The sequence below is a fragment of the Cavia porcellus genome, unplaced genomic scaffold (genome assembly GCF_034190915.1).
Source record: "Cavia porcellus strain 051 isolate PalLab524CR breed Dunkin Hartley unplaced genomic scaffold, mCavPor4.1 scaffold_1, whole genome shotgun sequence".
NCBI classification, from domain to species: domain Eukaryota; kingdom Metazoa; phylum Chordata; class Mammalia; order Rodentia; family Caviidae; genus Cavia; species Cavia porcellus.
The window spans coordinates 147,830,856-147,849,095 of NW_026947484.1; the positions used below are offsets into that span (position 1 = coordinate 147,830,856).

At 31.7% G+C, this 18,240-nt stretch overlaps 1 protein-coding gene across 8 annotated transcripts in view; it reads right to left on the reverse strand.

Annotated features, from left to right (window-relative positions):
• The window catches only part of Prkacb (protein kinase cAMP-activated catalytic subunit beta), a 113,500-nt gene that overhangs the window by 19,927 nt on the left and 75,333 nt on the right, over positions 1 to 18,240 (reverse strand). For all 8 annotated transcript variants that reach the window (XM_063257636.1, XM_003478802.5, XM_005007920.4 and 5 more), the window contains 7 exons: positions 15,426 to 15,487; positions 13,696 to 13,824; positions 9,148 to 9,246; positions 8,069 to 8,151; positions 5,836 to 5,962; positions 4,812 to 4,907; positions 1,507 to 1,629 (listed from right to left, as the gene is read on the reverse strand). In XM_063257636.1, coding sequence (XP_063113706.1) covers positions 1,507 to 1,629; positions 4,812 to 4,907; positions 5,836 to 5,962; positions 8,069 to 8,151; positions 9,148 to 9,246; positions 13,696 to 13,824; positions 15,426 to 15,487 — 719 coding nt within the window. The remainder of the gene's footprint in view (positions 1 to 1,506; positions 1,630 to 4,811; positions 4,908 to 5,835; positions 5,963 to 8,068; positions 8,152 to 9,147; positions 9,247 to 13,695; positions 13,825 to 15,425; positions 15,488 to 18,240) is intronic.

Here is an 18,240-nt window from a genome sequence, read left to right on the forward strand (position 1 = left end):
GGTAGAGATACATCTTAGTTTGGATTTGGATGCAGAAACACCTACTTGCACTGGGAAGTAGTGATTATGATTTGCATTTCATATAATACAGAAACTAGAGGTTACTTAACAGAGATGGTCCACTTTTACGGTTCTGTAAGAGGTATTTACATTTTACCAGGGACACAGTTGAGGTGTAAGTTTCTTCGTCAGTCTGCTAATTTATGAATGCTGACATAACAAGCTTTCTCCCAAAAGTGTGATAAAATACAAAAAAATCTTATAACCCTTGTGGCCTGCGTATACACATTGACACATGGAATGACAATCCAATGTTGAAATGTGAATGCCTGTTCCTAAAGCCTACCTGCGAGCATGCTGCATTTAAATTTGGGTCCTGGCAGAAAAGATAAATTACTGCATTGTGGCCATTTGGGTACCTCATGAATATTTAACATTGTAAGTTTTAAATTCATGGATCCTGAGGTCAATTGTTACACTTTTCAGAGCTTGAATCTGGCTGAGACACAAAGAAATAGATTGCCTCTATCTTCTTTCAGAATCTTTATATTGATTAGGTTTATCTCTGCCTAAGAAAACCTTAACATAAAAAAAAGTCAAGTATCTCAGATCTTGGAAATAATGTGATGGGAAATTTATGTTCTGTTTCCTGTTCATATTCTTAATGGAGCTATGTAGTCTTAACAAAAAGGACAAGGTAAAAGAAAGTATCATACGTGGGAACAGCAAGAAGGAAAAATATTCCTTCTCATTTACTTTATGACTAATTGCTTAATACACAGACTGTTTCTTCCTGGAAAGGTTTAAAAGGCTCCTCTTCCTTTGCTATCTGGTAGGAAGAATCAGACTCATCTCTATTGAGACTGACTACGGTACTTTCAAAAAAGACCTTGGGATGAACTGTAATGTCAGTGATCCTAATCAAAATGCATTTGGGAGCAAAACTAGAGATTATAAATGTAAGAGAAAGGTTTATGTGGCTAGATACACTATATAAAAAACTATGGCATAGTAAATTACTCATGTTCAAGAATAACATTTGTATCAGTAGCAATTAAAATCAACATGAACACTTCTGTTAAAAATAAATTCTATAAACTCATCCATTTTAAATTTCTTTCTAATTCGAGGGTTTCTAACAGTCAAACAAGAATTCTCTCCTGAAAAAGAAAAGCATAGGAAAACAGATCTTCAAATTTCTCTCCGAGGAGATATTCATTAAAATACCTAACAATTTTTATGTATTTGAAGGAATGTCAGAATTATGGCAATCACCCTGTTCTTTGTAGGCAATAAAAAGTAGTAAAAATCAAATTTGCTTTACTGTATTGCTAATTTGCTTGTACCACTGCCATTTTTTTCTTATAAGATGAACAGTATGATATTTCTATATTTTTTTAAGCTTAGGATAATATTGTGATGGCATAATATGACTTGAATCTTTAAAGCTTAAGATTCATGTACAGAAATAACGAATAAGAAAGGAATGATAAATACACGACTTACCTTCCCAGAAACGATCTTTTCATAAATCTGAATTGGTTGGTCTGCAAAGAATGGGGGGTACCCAGCTGCCATTTCATAGATTAGCACTCCCAGTGCCCACCAATCCACTGCCTTATTGTAGCCCTGAGATAAACCAACACCAATGTCAATTATTACTTAAGTTACTCAGAGGAAAACAAACTCGTACATAATTCAAAATTATCTGCAAGCAAAGAAAAATTTTAAAACACCTGCTAAGCAGGTGAGGATAGAATTTTAAAAAGGAACAAAATGTATCAGGTTAGATTTAAATCAAACAAAAGGGAGAATTTCCAGATATTGGAAGTGAATATTAGAAAAGATTATTAAATGTTCTTCCTAAATCCATGATGAATATTACCGATAATGAAATTGGTTCTGTTTCACTGAACTAACTTTGTTTCTCAGCCATAGAAAGGGAGCTAGACAAAGACTTCCCAATGGGCCAGAATCTTATGAATCAGGTTTTCTATAGAAAGGTCAAAGTTTTGAAGCAAAATAGTACTATTAGAATAATACTGGAGCTGAGTTCAAAATATTGTACATTCTGGGAGTTTGGAGAGTGAACATATTAGAGATAATCATGCCCATCTCATAGGATCATGTGAAAGTACAAGTTTAATGTGGATCCAAATTAATATAACTCTTTAAGTGTAACTTACTTTTGCAATCTACTGTTTTTATATCTCTAAACATATACAGGAAAGAAAATTAGTGCGTAGGGTTTCATGAAGAACACAGGCATTCCTCCCTTAATGAACTAACTGTTTAAGGACTGTTTGGACTTACAATCTGTCACTTGGACTTAACAACCAGTTTTATAGTTCTGTACATCTTGTTTGTAGAATCTCAATGTCCTTTTCTGTACAGTATTCCTTGTTTATACAGTATTGTAATCCTTCTGATTGTACAGTATAATACTATAGTTTTATGTTCTGCTATATATTACAGTACTGCATATGAGAATTATGTAAACCAAAGCAAGGTTAGTTTTGATTATGTATTTTTACTGAATATTGTAATGTACATACTACATGCAATTCCTCACTAGCGACCAATTCACCTAATGATATAGAGCGTGACTGTGATTCAGTCATTAAATGAGTGCCTAAATTAAATGAAAGAGAATAACATGTTTAAAAATGCTTTGCATACCAAATTCAAAGATAATGAGTAATTGGATTTTATATTAAAATTACTAAAATTAACATTTAGAAGTAAAAGAAAATCAATAGTAATTTGCATATTAACATGTACAAAAAGTCAACTATGTTCTATGTCAAGTTTCACAAAAGAGCTACATTCCCAACTCCTTTTATTTTAATTTTGAGAGTAGGTTTTAGTAAGTCAACAAACTGCCCACAGTAGTCTAGAATTTGTGATCTTCCTGCCTCAGCCTTCCAGAGTGCTGGATTATAGCACATGCCAACATCCCTGGCTATTCCTCCCCGCATTTTTTTCATGATTCTGTATTATTTTGAAAAGGAAAAACTAACATAAGAACATTTATTTTGCTAATATTTACTTTATTTTACTAATAGGAATGGTCATCAACTTTGCCTAACTCCTTGAAGTCTATGTTTTAAATTCTGTGCTAATGTTTATGATAAATGTGCCAGATACAAGTTAATACTGTAAGTATAGAGAATTAAAACAAATCAATAGGTAAATACTAAGTTACAACAGATAACAGGCAAAGGATAGGAACTATATATATATACACACACAAAGAAAAATCAAATGACTATTAGGCATTTGAAAAAAATCTAATAAGCAGACATGAAAATTAAAACAGGATATTGTTTATTGTCTAGTGAATGAGTAAATATTTTTCAATAAGAATACTCAGTACTCGCGAGTGTGATCATACAGGTACTCTCATACACTACTGGTAGGGGTATAAATTGGTACAATCTTTTTGGAAAGCAATTTGGCAATACATAGCAAGAGCCTTTAAAATGCTCACATCCTTTGACCCAGTAACTCCACTTCTGGGAATTTATTCAAAGGAAATAATGTGAAATACATAAAAAGCTTTATGAACAATGATGTTTATCACCATTATATAAAATGGCAAAAAATGCAAACAAGCAAATAAAAAACTCTCTAGCAACAACAATAAAAGAAAAAAGAAACAACAATAACAAACTTCTAAATATTAAACAGAATAGCTACAAATTTTACAGTGTGTCAGTACACAACACAAGCAACTCATATACACACAAAACAGTTTGTAAATTTGTTGTTGTGCAAGTGAAAAAGCCAGAAACAAAACTGTCTGTTCATTATGATTAGAATTAAAATAACATGCATATAAAAATACACTGATATATTTTTTTTCTTTAAGGCTATCTCTAAGTGGTGGGATTATAGTGAGTTTTTTTTGGTTGTTTCTTTATATTTTTCTGTATTTTCCCAAAAGTTTTAAAATAACTATTACTTTTACAATTTAAACACATGTACCCATGCTAGTGCTTATTTTGTGGACACGTTATTTATTAGCTCCATTTAAAGAAGAAACAGCAATGATATTTAGATCATAAAAGAGTAAAAAGCTATAAAAGATTTAGAGTATAGAAGATAATATGAGGAAAGCTATAAGAATATTTTGTTTTAGTCAAATTTCAGAATGTCAGTTTGTGGTCTGTAGATACAAATGTTTTATTTCTTTCCCTTTCCTTGTTCTTATTTATACTCAATTTTTGTTAGTTTCACTTTCTAGCTTTTTAAGGAAGAGGAAAATTAAACCATTCTTTCAAATATGGTTAGTTTCTCCTTGGCATTTGACTATTTATAAAAGTTGTGCGATTTTCAATTGCTGTAAGACTACCATTATACTAAAACTAAAAAAATGATTTTCATACATTCCTTTCATTTGGTGGTAAATTTGAAATGAAGGAAGAACTCAATCATACTCCATATCATCTTGTTTGCTTCCTCTCATGCTACTGGGAGTAATTACAAAAAAAACAAAAAACAAAACAAAACAAAAAAACCCCAACAACAACAACAACAAAAAGCCTGTTTTGAGTGTCAAAACATGGATATACAGTAGAGGTTAGAGTTATTCATTTTTTTCTCTACATCCATAATTAAAATTGACAGAAATAAAAAAATAATTGGTAGACTCCAAATAATTATTCTTTAGCAATTATGCATAAATCAATTTAATTTATATATTAAGACCAATAAAAAAATAAAATTAGGTTAATAAACAGTTTGTCAAAACCCCACTGTGATGCATGCCTTGCATTCCTGCTTCACACAGACCAACACTGTCAGCATACCTTGCTGAGGATTATTTCTGGAGCCAAATACTCTGGAGTGCCACATAATGTCCAAGTTCTGCCTTTAACTCTTTTGGCAAATCCAAAGTCGGTGACCTACGGGGGATAAAAAAAGCAGACCTATGAAACTTGTATCCCTCCACCATGAATGGTTTAATACCATCAAACTAAAAGTGAAAAACTCAAGATAAAACTTGAAATCATGAAAAATAGGGAAACATTAAGTCAATATAATTGAGACTAATTTATGAAGACAACTACTTAGTGAATGAAAATTAAAACAATCTATGTGGAAAAGCCCTATTCCCTCTCAAAACAAATGAACAGCAGCAAAATCCTTTTGAGTCTTTTTCACAAAATCCCAAGGAATAAAAGGACTCATGGAATAAAAGTGAAAGTAAAATATAACAATAAATGGTTTTAATAATAATGCAACAATGTAATACATATGCCATTATGTGCACCATCAAAGCATGAAACCACTAATGGATCTACTGCTAACTGTGTGCAAAGGGACTGGCATATCTACTGCACTACAGCTACTGACTGTAATACAGTAAAGAGCAGGAATTCCTATCAGACTGTCCCAGTTTAAAGACTGGCCATTGTTTAGTGGCTGTGTAAACTTCTTATTCCTTATTTTATTTGTCTTAGAATGAGGCTAACACAGCTATTTATCAGGATAATATAGGCTGATCATCTCTTATCCACAATGTTTGGGACTGGAGTATTTCACGTTTTGGATTTCTCTGGACATTGAATTTTGGGACATGTGTATATGCATAATGAGATCTTAGTGATGGAACCCAAGGCTAAACACAATATTCATTCATATTTCACACACACCTCGTAGTCATGGCTTGAAGGTAATTTTATATGATATTTTTAGTGCACCTGCATTTTGACTGCACTCATCAGATGTAGTTACGTGTGGAATTTTAAATTTGGGGTTGTGTTGAGGTTAAAGAAACTTCTTGCTTAGTATTTTCTTGGATACATCATAGAAAATGTGTTCAAGTCCTACCTGGATGTAACCTTGATGGTCAATTAAGAGATTTTCAGGCTTCAGATCTCTGTAGATGAGGTCTAGTGAGTGGAGGTACTCAAACGTTAGCACTATCTGAGCTGCATAAAACCGTGCGTGGGGTTCGCTGAAAAGAAACGAAAGATTGATTTTCAGTCACAGTGGATAGCAAACATTAATGAGTAGGTTATACACAAAAACTAACACATGTTGGGAAAGGCGCTTCTCAAAAGCATGTGAAGAAATTTGTTGATTTTCAAATATTTAGTAAATTACCTTCAAATAATGTTTTGATACCTTTAGGGTATATTTTCTCTATGCAGCTGGATACGCTCAGCATCTGATATTTAAGTTACATTGAAGAAAAATATAATCCAGCCAGGCATTTGGCAAACAGTTGTAATCCAAGTACTTCGGGAGGCTGGTAGGAGGATTGCGAGTTTAAGCCCAGCTTGGGCAGTTTAGCAACTCATCAATATCCTATTTCAAAATGATTTAAAAGGGGGGCTGTATTGGCGGATATGCAGCTTAGCGTCCTGGGTGTAAACACATGTATAATACAAAAACTAACAACCAAACAGACAAGGAGAGAAGGTAGCAAGCAACCAAGCAGGCAAAACAAAAAACCCTAACCTTAAAAGTCATTTTATTGTAAATTATTGTTGCCCATATTAGAAGATAGTGATTCTTTAGAATTATGTCTCACCCTGAGAATGGGAGAAAACCAAAATGTCAAGTGGAAAGTGCTACTGCTATAGTTAATAGGCTCTATCTACATTTTCCACACATTTCAAGTCTCTAAGGATTTTCACTACTTAGAATCTTTTTAACTGCATTAATCTGAAGGTTAATGTTAGCACAGGACATGGGAAACCTAGTGACAAGTAAAAAACCCAGTAAACATATATTCTTATTACAAAAATGACATATGCTTTTCTAAAAAAATCTAAAACATTGGTGAAAAGTGAAGAACATCCATAATCCCTTCCAGAAACCATATATGCAATCTTGGCATGAAAATTTTCAAATCCTTTACTGTGTATGTTTATGCAGACACATTGGCCATATGTAGAATCTGTAGGCCTGTATAAACATGTACAGTTCTTGCATACATAGATTACTTCTATATATCATTGCAATTTTGACAGCAGCATAATTTTCATGCCACAATTTGAGTATGATTCCAAAAGGATATATCGATTTTTTTATTTAAATTTGTAATTAATTTTCTAGTATAGTTCACTGAATTCTCCTAATCTGCTTGATAAATTGAAATAGTTTTTGGACTTGTATCTTTAATTAACAATCTTAACTATTAATAGTATTTCCCTCAAGATAAGTGACATGAATTTGATCTCAGAGTATCAGAAATCGAATTTTCAAAAATATGATAATATGTATGCTACTCCTTTTCTGGTCACTAGATTTTTCATATCCTATCCTGTTTCACATGAGATCTCAGAAACTATTTGTTGAATGAATGCATAGAAATTATATTTTAAAATAATATTTTAATACAATATACCATCCTCAGTATATTTTGAGGCCATGCTCATGTTTTAACTGAATTAGCTTACTATGGCTTTAGCTTCGTTCTCCTACAGATTATTAACAGTAGTAATCTATGATCTATCATACACAGAGAAATGTATCAGAATCTGTAGTCTATTTTAATAACAGATCCTATTAGTAATAACATAAAACAAGGTACAAATGCTTCTTAAACTAGCTACATATTTTAAAACTCTAATGTAGGAAAAGCTTGGAGAGCAAAATTTGTGAAAAAGCACATTTTTATAATCATATCGGCATAATGCCACTATTATTATTTCTACATATATTCCTTCCTCATCTTTAGCCTCCTGTAATCTTAAATACTGTTAATAAATGTAATTATTAGAATGCTAAGCACTATATTATAGTTCAAATATTTTGCTGAATAATATTAGTACTTTAAAATTTAATGTCTTCATTTTTAAGAAACTTCAAATAAGTCTGACCATATCTACTAATGGTAAAATATTTAAATTAGTTTTATATTGCTTCTGCTTGAATTTTAAAATGCATGTATGACATGATCTTTTATTAATGTTTTAACCCAATGCATCATATTATTGGGTTAGTTAAATTAAAGGAAATTTTGGCACAGGCATTAACTTAAAGATCTGGGTTTTAAAAAGCCAAACATATAAAGACTTGAGGAAGCGAGAAAGTTTGAGGAAGGTTCAGTTACCTGAACCTCCCAATTCTTCTCAGATGTGAAAACATTTCACCTCCAGGAACATACTCCATAACCATGTATAAATTAGAATTATCCTATAACAAAAGGAGATAACACAAAATTATAAATCTGGTTTGTGAATATTCTAAGACTATTCCATAGTCAATCAGAACAAGACAAAACCAAAATCTATTTGACAGATTAGTAAAACTGAGAAAAAAAGAGAACAGAAAATGCTTGAGCTTATTTATGCTGGGCTCCTCTCCACCCTCCCATATTCCTGCCATGTATCAGTCACATTATCAGCGCCATATATCAGGCTGACACTTTGTTGTTCTGTTTCAAAGGGAACATTTAACTCTTGAACAATTAGACACTAAGGCAATGATACAGTGCTATACTACATGCAAAGGAATAACTAAATTAAAAAACTAGTTCAAAAAATGCTCCTAAGAATAATTTGTGTCTTAAGAGATTAATGGTTTTAGTATCTTAGATACATAGGTCTTCATTTGGGGTTTAAAAAAGTTAAAGTGTTTCATATGATTCAACTACAGAGAGATGCTAAGTATTATTCTAAAGAGTTGAAAAGGTGTCAATTTAAAGAATAAACCTTTTTGCACTTTATCAGACACCTGACAGTACAGCAAAGAATATTCTGCCTTGCTTATACAAAGAGAAGAGTTGAATATAAACCAATAAGTAAAACAGAGTGATGAGGTCATGGTTAAAAAGTCCTGCAGGTAAATAAGAGAAGTACAGTTATATCTATCACATGCATTTGCATGCGTACAAGAATTATGTAATATTATATTGTGATGTTTCTGGTCACTAAAACATCTGATTTTTAGTACCTTCCTGTGAAAAATTACACAGCATGTTGAATGCTCCATGGAGAACTAAAACCTTTTCTAATGCTGTATAAGTTTATAAGCACAACAGAATTTGATTACATAAATATCTAAAGATGTCTCTTTTTCATTTATTCATAATCTCCAGCTTATCATCTGCTTTAGAATTCTATTATAGAATTATATTTTAAGAAGTATACCCGCTTGGAAAGAATTTATTTAGACATTACCAAAATTTACCTTAAAAGAATATTCCAGTCGAACAAGAAAAGGAAAATTTACTGCCTGTAATATCCTTTTCTCATTCAAAGTATGCTCTATTTGCTTCAATTTAACAACCTGTAATAAGATAAATGAATTTTAGTGAATTTAAGCAAAATTTCAAAGTTACTATCACTTTAAAAGAAAAATGTTCTCCATATAATAAAGATGAAGAAGCAAAATTGTGAGATTTAGATAAGGAAAATAATAATTATCAGGTAGGCTTCCAAGACTTGAAAACACCTAGCAGAGAATTTTAACCTTAGTCTTATGAAAGTTACTTATCAGTTAATAGACAAGAGATAAACGGAAACAAAATATAGACCCATAAAATTACTTTAAAAATTAATATGTGAAAATTCTTGGCTTCTAGTGACTTAGGTCACTGTATGGCTTTCCTAAGTAGACACTGATTATGCAGGCTTCCTAAAATCAGCCACAAAATAGGAATTAAGCAAACAACCAAAACTGAAGAACAGTAAGTAAAAATGAATAATCTCTTCATCTCATAATAAATAAGTACGTACATACAGATATAAAATCCAAAAATTTAATTTTTACAGCCTGGGATGATGACACACAAAGTACTGGCAAAAAAATTACTGTGTTTATACAAATAGGTCATTTAGGATGAATAAAGTTTCCTCTCCATTGTCTATTCAACAGAAAGGGGAAAGCAATTTATCGCGAATACGTTAAGATTGTGACTATTTCACATGCAATAATTCTATTTTGAATTTAAGGAAAGGTAGCAAAAGAAAAAAGACAAATAATTGTGTGTGCGCGCAAATCATTAGAGGCAGGCATTCTTTCTTGCTAGAGACTTATCACTGTGGGTGTGGTTACAGAAATCAACCATCTAAACATGAATAAGAAACATAACTAAAGATTTCAGGCATATGAAAAACGAGAACTATATAAATAATATTGAGCAAAGATCAATGTACCAGGAATCAGAAGATCTGTGTTCTGTCCTAGACCTTCTAGTCAATAAGCTTGGTACAGTTTTGGAGATGTTATTTCAATATTTTAAATCTCAGTTTTTAAAATCTGTAACATGAAGCAGCTGGGTGATTCTTATCCATATTTTAACTAGTTACAAAACTAATCAGTCCATATTTCACAATAACATATATAACATCAGCTGGAAAATTATTCTCAATTTCTGTTTACTTTTGTATAGCAGGTTTTCAATAACACCAGGTTTTTAATTAGGCATAAACAATATGTTGGCTGGTGAAATAAATAAAGAAAACTAAAAAAGAGAGGCTGTCTGTATTACAGTCTTAAGCCAACTATGTATGTGAGGGACATAATACAATTAAAAAAAGGAAACGAATTCAAAGTATATGAACTCCCAAAGCCAATGTGCTTAGTTCATCTTTAAATTAAATAGTTAAAAAAAAATCTAAATTCAATTTACTTTTAAATATGCATTTCTACTACATTCCTTGGGATGTAGTCCATCTTTTAAGTTCAAAATTCGTAAAAATTGTATTCATTTGTTAAATATTTCTGTTAAATACACAGTCTTACAGCATTGAAGGGTGATTTGTTAGCAGTTGACTTTTTTAAAGGCCTAACATGTGAGTTATTAATAAAGAAAGTAGGCCACATATAATTTTTTTTCCCTACAAATGAGCATTATATACTCCTGTGAGTAAAGTTTCAAGAAGGAGCAGCACAAGATTGAGAGCATGTGGGAAACAAATGAGACCACAATGAAAATGGGGAAAAAAAAATATAAGGATTAGGAAAACAGGCTTTATTCTGAGTAGGCTGAGTTCTGACTTCATTTAATAAACATGATGAACCTTTTTTGATGGATAAGGGAAACTGTATAATAGAGTTAAAACATTTTGTTGGCAGGAGGTGGATATATTAATAGAGATAAAAAGCCTGGGTCTGTGGAAATTATGATGCTAATGTAAAAGATCAGTTGAAGTTCATTAGAGATCAAACTATGTGGTGATAGAAAGGCTTTTGCAGATTATAAATACATTTTAAAGAAAAAAAATAAGGAATAAAGGCATAGAAATCTGTCAGTCAAATGTTTGGTTCTAGCTGTTCGACTTCTAAAAAATTATTTACAGAGGTTAGTGGCTTTTTAAAAAGGGGGTTAATGACCCATAAAGTTGTGAAGATTCAATGTATATATATAGTATAGCAATGCTTGACACATAGCACGGAGAAAAGAAATGTGATTTGTTTTTTCCATTTCTGCATTGATTTTCCCCTTTACCCCAAGAAGCCAGGCTGATTTAATTGAAAGATTTGTGTGATTTATTAATAGAAAGTGGAGTTACTATAGTGCTATTTTATTACTTATCTTTAGCAAGATAAATAAATAGAAAAAATTCAGAATGTAGTGTTTTATCCTAATTATGCATAGGGCCAAACACTGCAGTAAAAGAAATGATATAAAATGGCATTTACTCTCCTGGGAAGCACTTGTTTGCCATGATTTATCCATGAGGTAACTGGCTCACTAATCTACTTAACAAGTCACTGCTCTGCCAAAAATTTAAAAAAAGGAATTAAAACCTTCTTCCCTAAATATTTTAAGACATATGATGATATATTCTGTTATCTTGTCAATATTTTGTATGTAAAACACATTCTACAAATTCCTTAAGAACATAAAATACTAGGATCTCCCCAGGAAAAACAATTTAATGACAGTTTAATAAAAATGATAAAGCTGAAATGTTTTTGCTGTGGTGCTACTGACACAAGTATGCAATTCACATCATTTAGAAAACGAGGGCAGGACCTACAGGAACTCTAAGAGTGCCAAGCCCAGAATGTACATAGTAGGAGGAGGAACCTAAGAAAGAGTGGGGGCTGTTAGATAAGGGAGAAGGGCTAGACCAAGCAGAAGGGAAGAGGAGCTAGCTAGTGTAGAGCCTGGACATTAACAATCTCTGCAGAACAGACAGAAGACAAGAACAAAACAAAACAGGAAAAGAGACATATATATATATAGAAGAACCTAGAGAGGCAAGGGCATAGTTTGAATAAGAGACTTCCAGAGTCAGGACAAGACAGTTTCAAGACATTGATCAGCACAGTAATGTGCTTTTAAAAAGTTCATATAAGATGAATAAAAAGAATCCGCCGGGCTTGAGGTTTGATTACTGGATTGATGACCTCAGGCAGAGCCTCTTGAGTAGGGTAGCTAAAGATAGGGGATGAATAAGGGTGCAGCTGCACTGCTGCGGGTTAAAGAATTAATAGGAAGTGAGCTCCCGAGTAGAGTGATAACAGTATTTGTTTAAGAAGCATGGTTACCAAAAATTTTTGAGTGAGGTTTCAGTGGACCATTAAAAGTACAAATGGGGGGCTTGGGGATTTAGCTCAGTGGCATAAGAACCTGCCTTGCAAGCAGGCAGGCATGAGTTCGATCCCCAGTACCGATAAAAATTTTTTTAAAAAGGTGCAAACGGGTTTATTTCTTTTTAGAAAGACTTAAGCCACTGCCCTTGTCATGTTAAAATTAGTTTGGTTTTAATAAAAATGAGGGTTGGACTGAAACCTGACTAATCAGATCCTGTTATCTCAGCGGATGGCACCAACCACACATGGTTACTTAACTCCTGAATCGTGCCTAATTCTAGGTGAGACATATGGTAGGAGTAAAGACACATCAGATTTTGAAGATTAAGTATAAAAATGTAAAACACCTCAATAATTTTGTATTAATTGTGGTAAGGATTGGGTTATTAAATAAAACAGTATAAAATTAACTTTTGACTTTTACTTTTTAAAATGTGACTATTAGAAAATCTTAATACAACACACATGGTTTCCATTCTAAGTCAATATGAGAGTGTTAGTCTAGTCTAGTAATTCTGACTACTGTCTACTCATGTTTCTTTCCATTTTCCTATTTATATCCGAATAGGCTAGGAAGTCATTTTTGGGAACATAAGAACTGACAGACATTTTATCAATATTCATTATTCTTTTTCTTTCCCTTCGTGGTGAGTACTAGGAAAACAGAAAGTTGAAATTTAAAGCATGAATACTTCAAGCATCTTGACTCATTAGATACAAATAAGTGATAAATAAAAATTGCTTGCTAACATAGGTGTTTCCAAGGTTTCTCCTGCTTTGACTGATATTTTAAATTTACTAAACCCAATAACATTAAATAAGAGAGCATCTAATATCAATAAAAATAAGTCATAAAACAAAGTTGCCAAATTTGTTATATCAATATAAAGATTAATTGGTTCCTGTAGTTTTCTACAAGGCAGAATGTAATAGATGCTTGTTCTTTACAAGTTGAGTTCAGTAGTTTGTTAGTAAACATACACATAAGCATTACTGAAATAATAATGTACCTTCACTAGGCTAAAACTATTAACCATGCATCACACAGTCACAATAAATTAGAATAAAAATAAATGCAATGATAAAATTATTTATGGGTGCCAAAGGTAGCCTATCATACTGTGTGCATTTAAAAAAACTAGCTGATAAAACAGAAATTTATCCTGCAGGTAAATAATGAAAAACACTTACCTTCTGCTTATCTAGAATCTTCATGGCATAATACTGCTCCGTGGCTTTATGTTTCACCAACATGACTCTTCCAAAGGAACCCGTTCCCAGAGTTTTTTTCCTTTCAAAATCCTCGAGCCCAGCATTATTCTACATGGGCATGAAAAATTTTTAAACATTAAATACAAATTCTCATACGACTGATAATAATTATAATTTCTTTAGCAATATATCATGAGAATAGAAAATTCAGGAAGCTATCCTTTTAGAAATAATACAAAAGGAGTATTCTTTTTTTTGGTACCAGGGATCGAACTCACAATCTTGCGCTTGCCAAACAGGCGCTCATGATACTAAGCTAAATCCCCGGCACAAAATGAGTATTTTGATTCCAAGTATTTAAGTGATTGCTTCAATTTTCTCCTTTGAATGAGAGGGTCTAATAAGAGGAAAAAAGAATTATGCTGCAAAGTGGTAGATAACAGTCATGGCAGGAAATAAAAGTCATAGGTGAATCTGTAAAGGTCGGATTCAAATATGAATCTTCTATTACTGAATATTTAAGAAATTATGTCCATATTTTAATAATTACAAACTGGCAGGAAGTATACTGATAAAAGTGATTTAAGTTGCAGTCTTACAAATAATCATACGCTGAAAGGCCAGTCTTCTCAATGGAATTACCTTTGCAAAAAAGTGTTATCTTACTTATCTGTATCTTTATAGGAGCTTATAGAACTAAATAGCAGCATGAAGGAAAATGTACCAATATTGTAATAACCCTGTATTACCTAAAATAGTGACAATAAATAAGGAAAGAAGAGTTTTTCATTCCACAAAGAACCAAAAGCTAGTCTCAGGATAATCAGACTCTTTTTTATTCTCCTTGAATAGATGTTTAGTTACAAGCCAACATCTTTGGCTTTGACAACAGCATACAAAGAATTGGAGGCATCAATCGACTGAATTTGTTGCTGCCACAACAAAATGAAAATTACTAGGAACAAATTACATTCTAAATAGCAACATCTAATGGTTGCTGACCCATTTGATAGGTTTCTTTATAAAGATATTCATCAAAATCTCAGAAAAATACTTCTAAATCTGTCTGTAGTGTTTAGGTTGAGAAAAATGTGATACAATATGATTATATATATGCAATAAATCTGAATACTTGCTGAAATTCACTGCTTCTGAATTTATTCTTTGTTGTAAATGAAACATTGCCTTTTACGACACATTATAGAGTTTCTTGCTGGATCACTGCAGAGAGGGGGAAGTCACATTTTACTTACAAAATTTTCTAATTTCATGGTTAAGGTTATCATTATAGAAAAGGCTTCATAATTCTTATTGAATTTAATCTTATAGATTTATATTTAATTTTTGGTTTATTCGACATAAATGGATTTAGTATAGTCCCCCAAAATAATGGAAAAAAAAACCAATATCTAACTTTTAGGCATACTGTCAAAGACATAATTCAAAATTAATATTAGAAAATATCAAGAATTTGTAGCAACTCAGAATTAGTGTCAATACTGACATTTAGGTATTATATGAAAATTTATTCCTTCTCCAATTTAGATATACAGAAAATTACTAATATATTAAAATATAACATTATTGCATAATTCTCATTTTAGCTTATATATACTAAAGGCACTTGAAAATTTTTGAAGCAATAAATTACTTAGGTCAGAGTCATGCTTTTAGATTTTAGCTAGTAGAAAAATACAAATATTTCTTACCGGGGGAGGATTTTCCCACTTTTTCAGAAAGTCTTCTTTGGCTTTGGCTAGAAATTCTTTCACTGAAAACATATATGAAAAAGGTTTTGTCATATAAGAATATTTAAATATTTATATTACATATATACTCACAACATTTTTTGCTTAAAAAAGACGTATCAACTACCATTGTGAAGAACTGTCTGGTCACTGTGATACACGTAATTTAGCAAACACTTGCATTTCTAAGAATCTCTAGTATTGTTCTTTATGAAGATCACAGATGACTTCAAATTTAATAACAACAATATTGTTCCTGAAAACACACCTGAAAGTAATGTAAAAGTTAGAACTAAATCTAGGACAAAATAGTGGTTGCAAATAAATAAGACAGCAATGCTATCTGTAGAGCTTTAAGTGCAGAAACTAAGAACAAATGGAAAAAATGAATTTTTGATTTGTGGAGTAGCAAAAACTAGTTAGTTTTGATAAGGTATTGTTTTCAGATACAAGGGTTTATGTTATTGGATTTGAGTTCTCTCTACTAGAAGTGGAGAGAAAAGGAGAATCCACAGATTAACAAACATAGAAAAGCACACAAAGGTTAGAAACAAATTAGCTGAGAACATCACCAACAAAGATCTAAATAGCTGTAAAATTTCATTCTAAGTTTGGAGTAAAAGCTAAATATCTGAATCTCAATTAAAAATTTATACTAATGCAAAGCAACTGAGAACTAAATGCTTAAATATTAATTAATAACCACATAGTTGATAGGTTTGAAGTTTTAAATTTGTTAAATGAGTCATTTAAAGCATTCCCCTTTACACTGTCTTTCCAAATTTATGGACAGTGGTTTCCATCTACAAAACAACTGCAGATACTTAAAAACAAATAATAGGAAAAAATCCAAACATAAAATAGCATTAGCAAGGTATTTCTGTTTCATTTAGTTAGCAATGAAAGAACTTGATTATACCAAGAAGTAATTACTTTAGTTTCTTTTTATTTAGAAAGTTTCCAATATTTCTCTATCTGAATCTATAAATTAAGAAGAAAAGAAAAAATAGGACTCAAATAGTAAGAAAGTGGAGAACACAAAGTGAAATTGGAATGGCACATCAGAAATGTTTTCAGAAATAATGAGTTGGTAATCTTAGTGATAAAAGGTAGATTTAAAAGTAGAAGCAAGGACTCACAGATTATTTCAAGATTTCTAATCATGCAGCAGTAGCAAAGCATTTTAAGAGGTACATTAGGATTATTTCTCCCTTTATCCTCAATGTAATAAAACAATGTGACAAAACACTGTAACTAATCAAAAGGGCTGTGAGCAGTCAAACCTCAAAATATTAATAAACTAAAATCCCCCCCCAAACTCCTAAACCACTAAAAACAGACAAACAAAAAAAGCATCAAAAGTAGATATTAGTTTTAAAGTAATGCTACTGTATATATTTCTGAGGACATTATTTTGATACTTTCTATAAAATATCATTAGTATTTTATAATAAATACTAATAAAATTCCCTAGTTTAGAAAACTTTCTACATTTGAAGAGATTTTCTCAATTTATGAAATCATTTTATGAAATTTTATGTATCAAGACAAATAATGGCATCTAATTATCCAAATAATGGCATCTAATTATCCAAATATGCTCTAATTACTCCTAAGGGGTAGAAAAATTCTTGTATCTTCTTAAGTATAGGATAATCTAAACCATATTACTTTTTTTTTTCTTTTTTGTCTTTTTCCTTTTTATCGGTACCAGGGATCGAACTCACGATGCCTGCTTGCAAGGCAGGCGCTTATGCCGCTGAGCTAAATCCCCAGCCCCAACCTTATTACTTCTAAAAAGTTAATGTACTAGTTATAAGTGAAGAACAGTAGTTCTAGAAGCAAATTTTTTGGTCTTGACTTGGAAATGATGGCTATAAAATATAATAAAAAGCATACCATTATAAAATGCAACTATGGCTTTTAAGAAACTCTAGTCTGATTCTCAAAACAGGTTTCTAATTTCTTTTTAAAAATTTGGTTATCTTTTATATATAAGACTTGCGTATCAAGTTACAGTGCAATTCTCTAGATGCTTATATGTATATGTATATAGATCACTTGGTGACAAGAACGAGAAGCAAAGAAAGGAAAGGAAAAAAAATCTGTTTCAGCTTTTCCTGCCACTTTATGCTAAGATGATCTAGAGTTAAAAAAAAAAAAAGTAATTGATCAAAGGAAGGAATGGTAGATAATATTTGCCAGAGAGAGTAATTGTGGAAAAAATCCCTTTTCCCTGTCCGGGGATGAGTTGTAAGAAAAATTCCTGTTGCTAGTTTGTTTTACTCACTAACAGGAAATTGTACAACAATCTTTGAAATAGCCTCCGTAGACATCAGTATTCTGAGTTCAGAGCTGGGTATGATGATCCAGGCCTGTAATCTTAACACTCTAAGAGGCTAAGGCAAAGAGATCAAAAATTTGAGTCCAGAAACAAAATGTTTTAAAGTGGAGTTGGGGATGTAGCTCAGTGGGAAGGCATTGGATTCTAGGGTCCATCTCCCGCTGGGGTCCCCCCCCCACCAAAAGTAGAAAAGCAGATCCCTCAAAGGTTTTAAGTAAACATTATTAAAATTGTGTCATTAATAAAAAATAAATAGCAAATTTTGTGAATTATTTCAAAATATAAAGGGATTTCCCTTTGGATTAAAGATGAGTATTAATGGTAATATCATCAAATTCTGAAAAGTGATTCTCCAATAGAAAAATATACAAAAATATGAAATCTCTCATACATATGTACACTATTATGATACAAAGATAAACATAATGAACT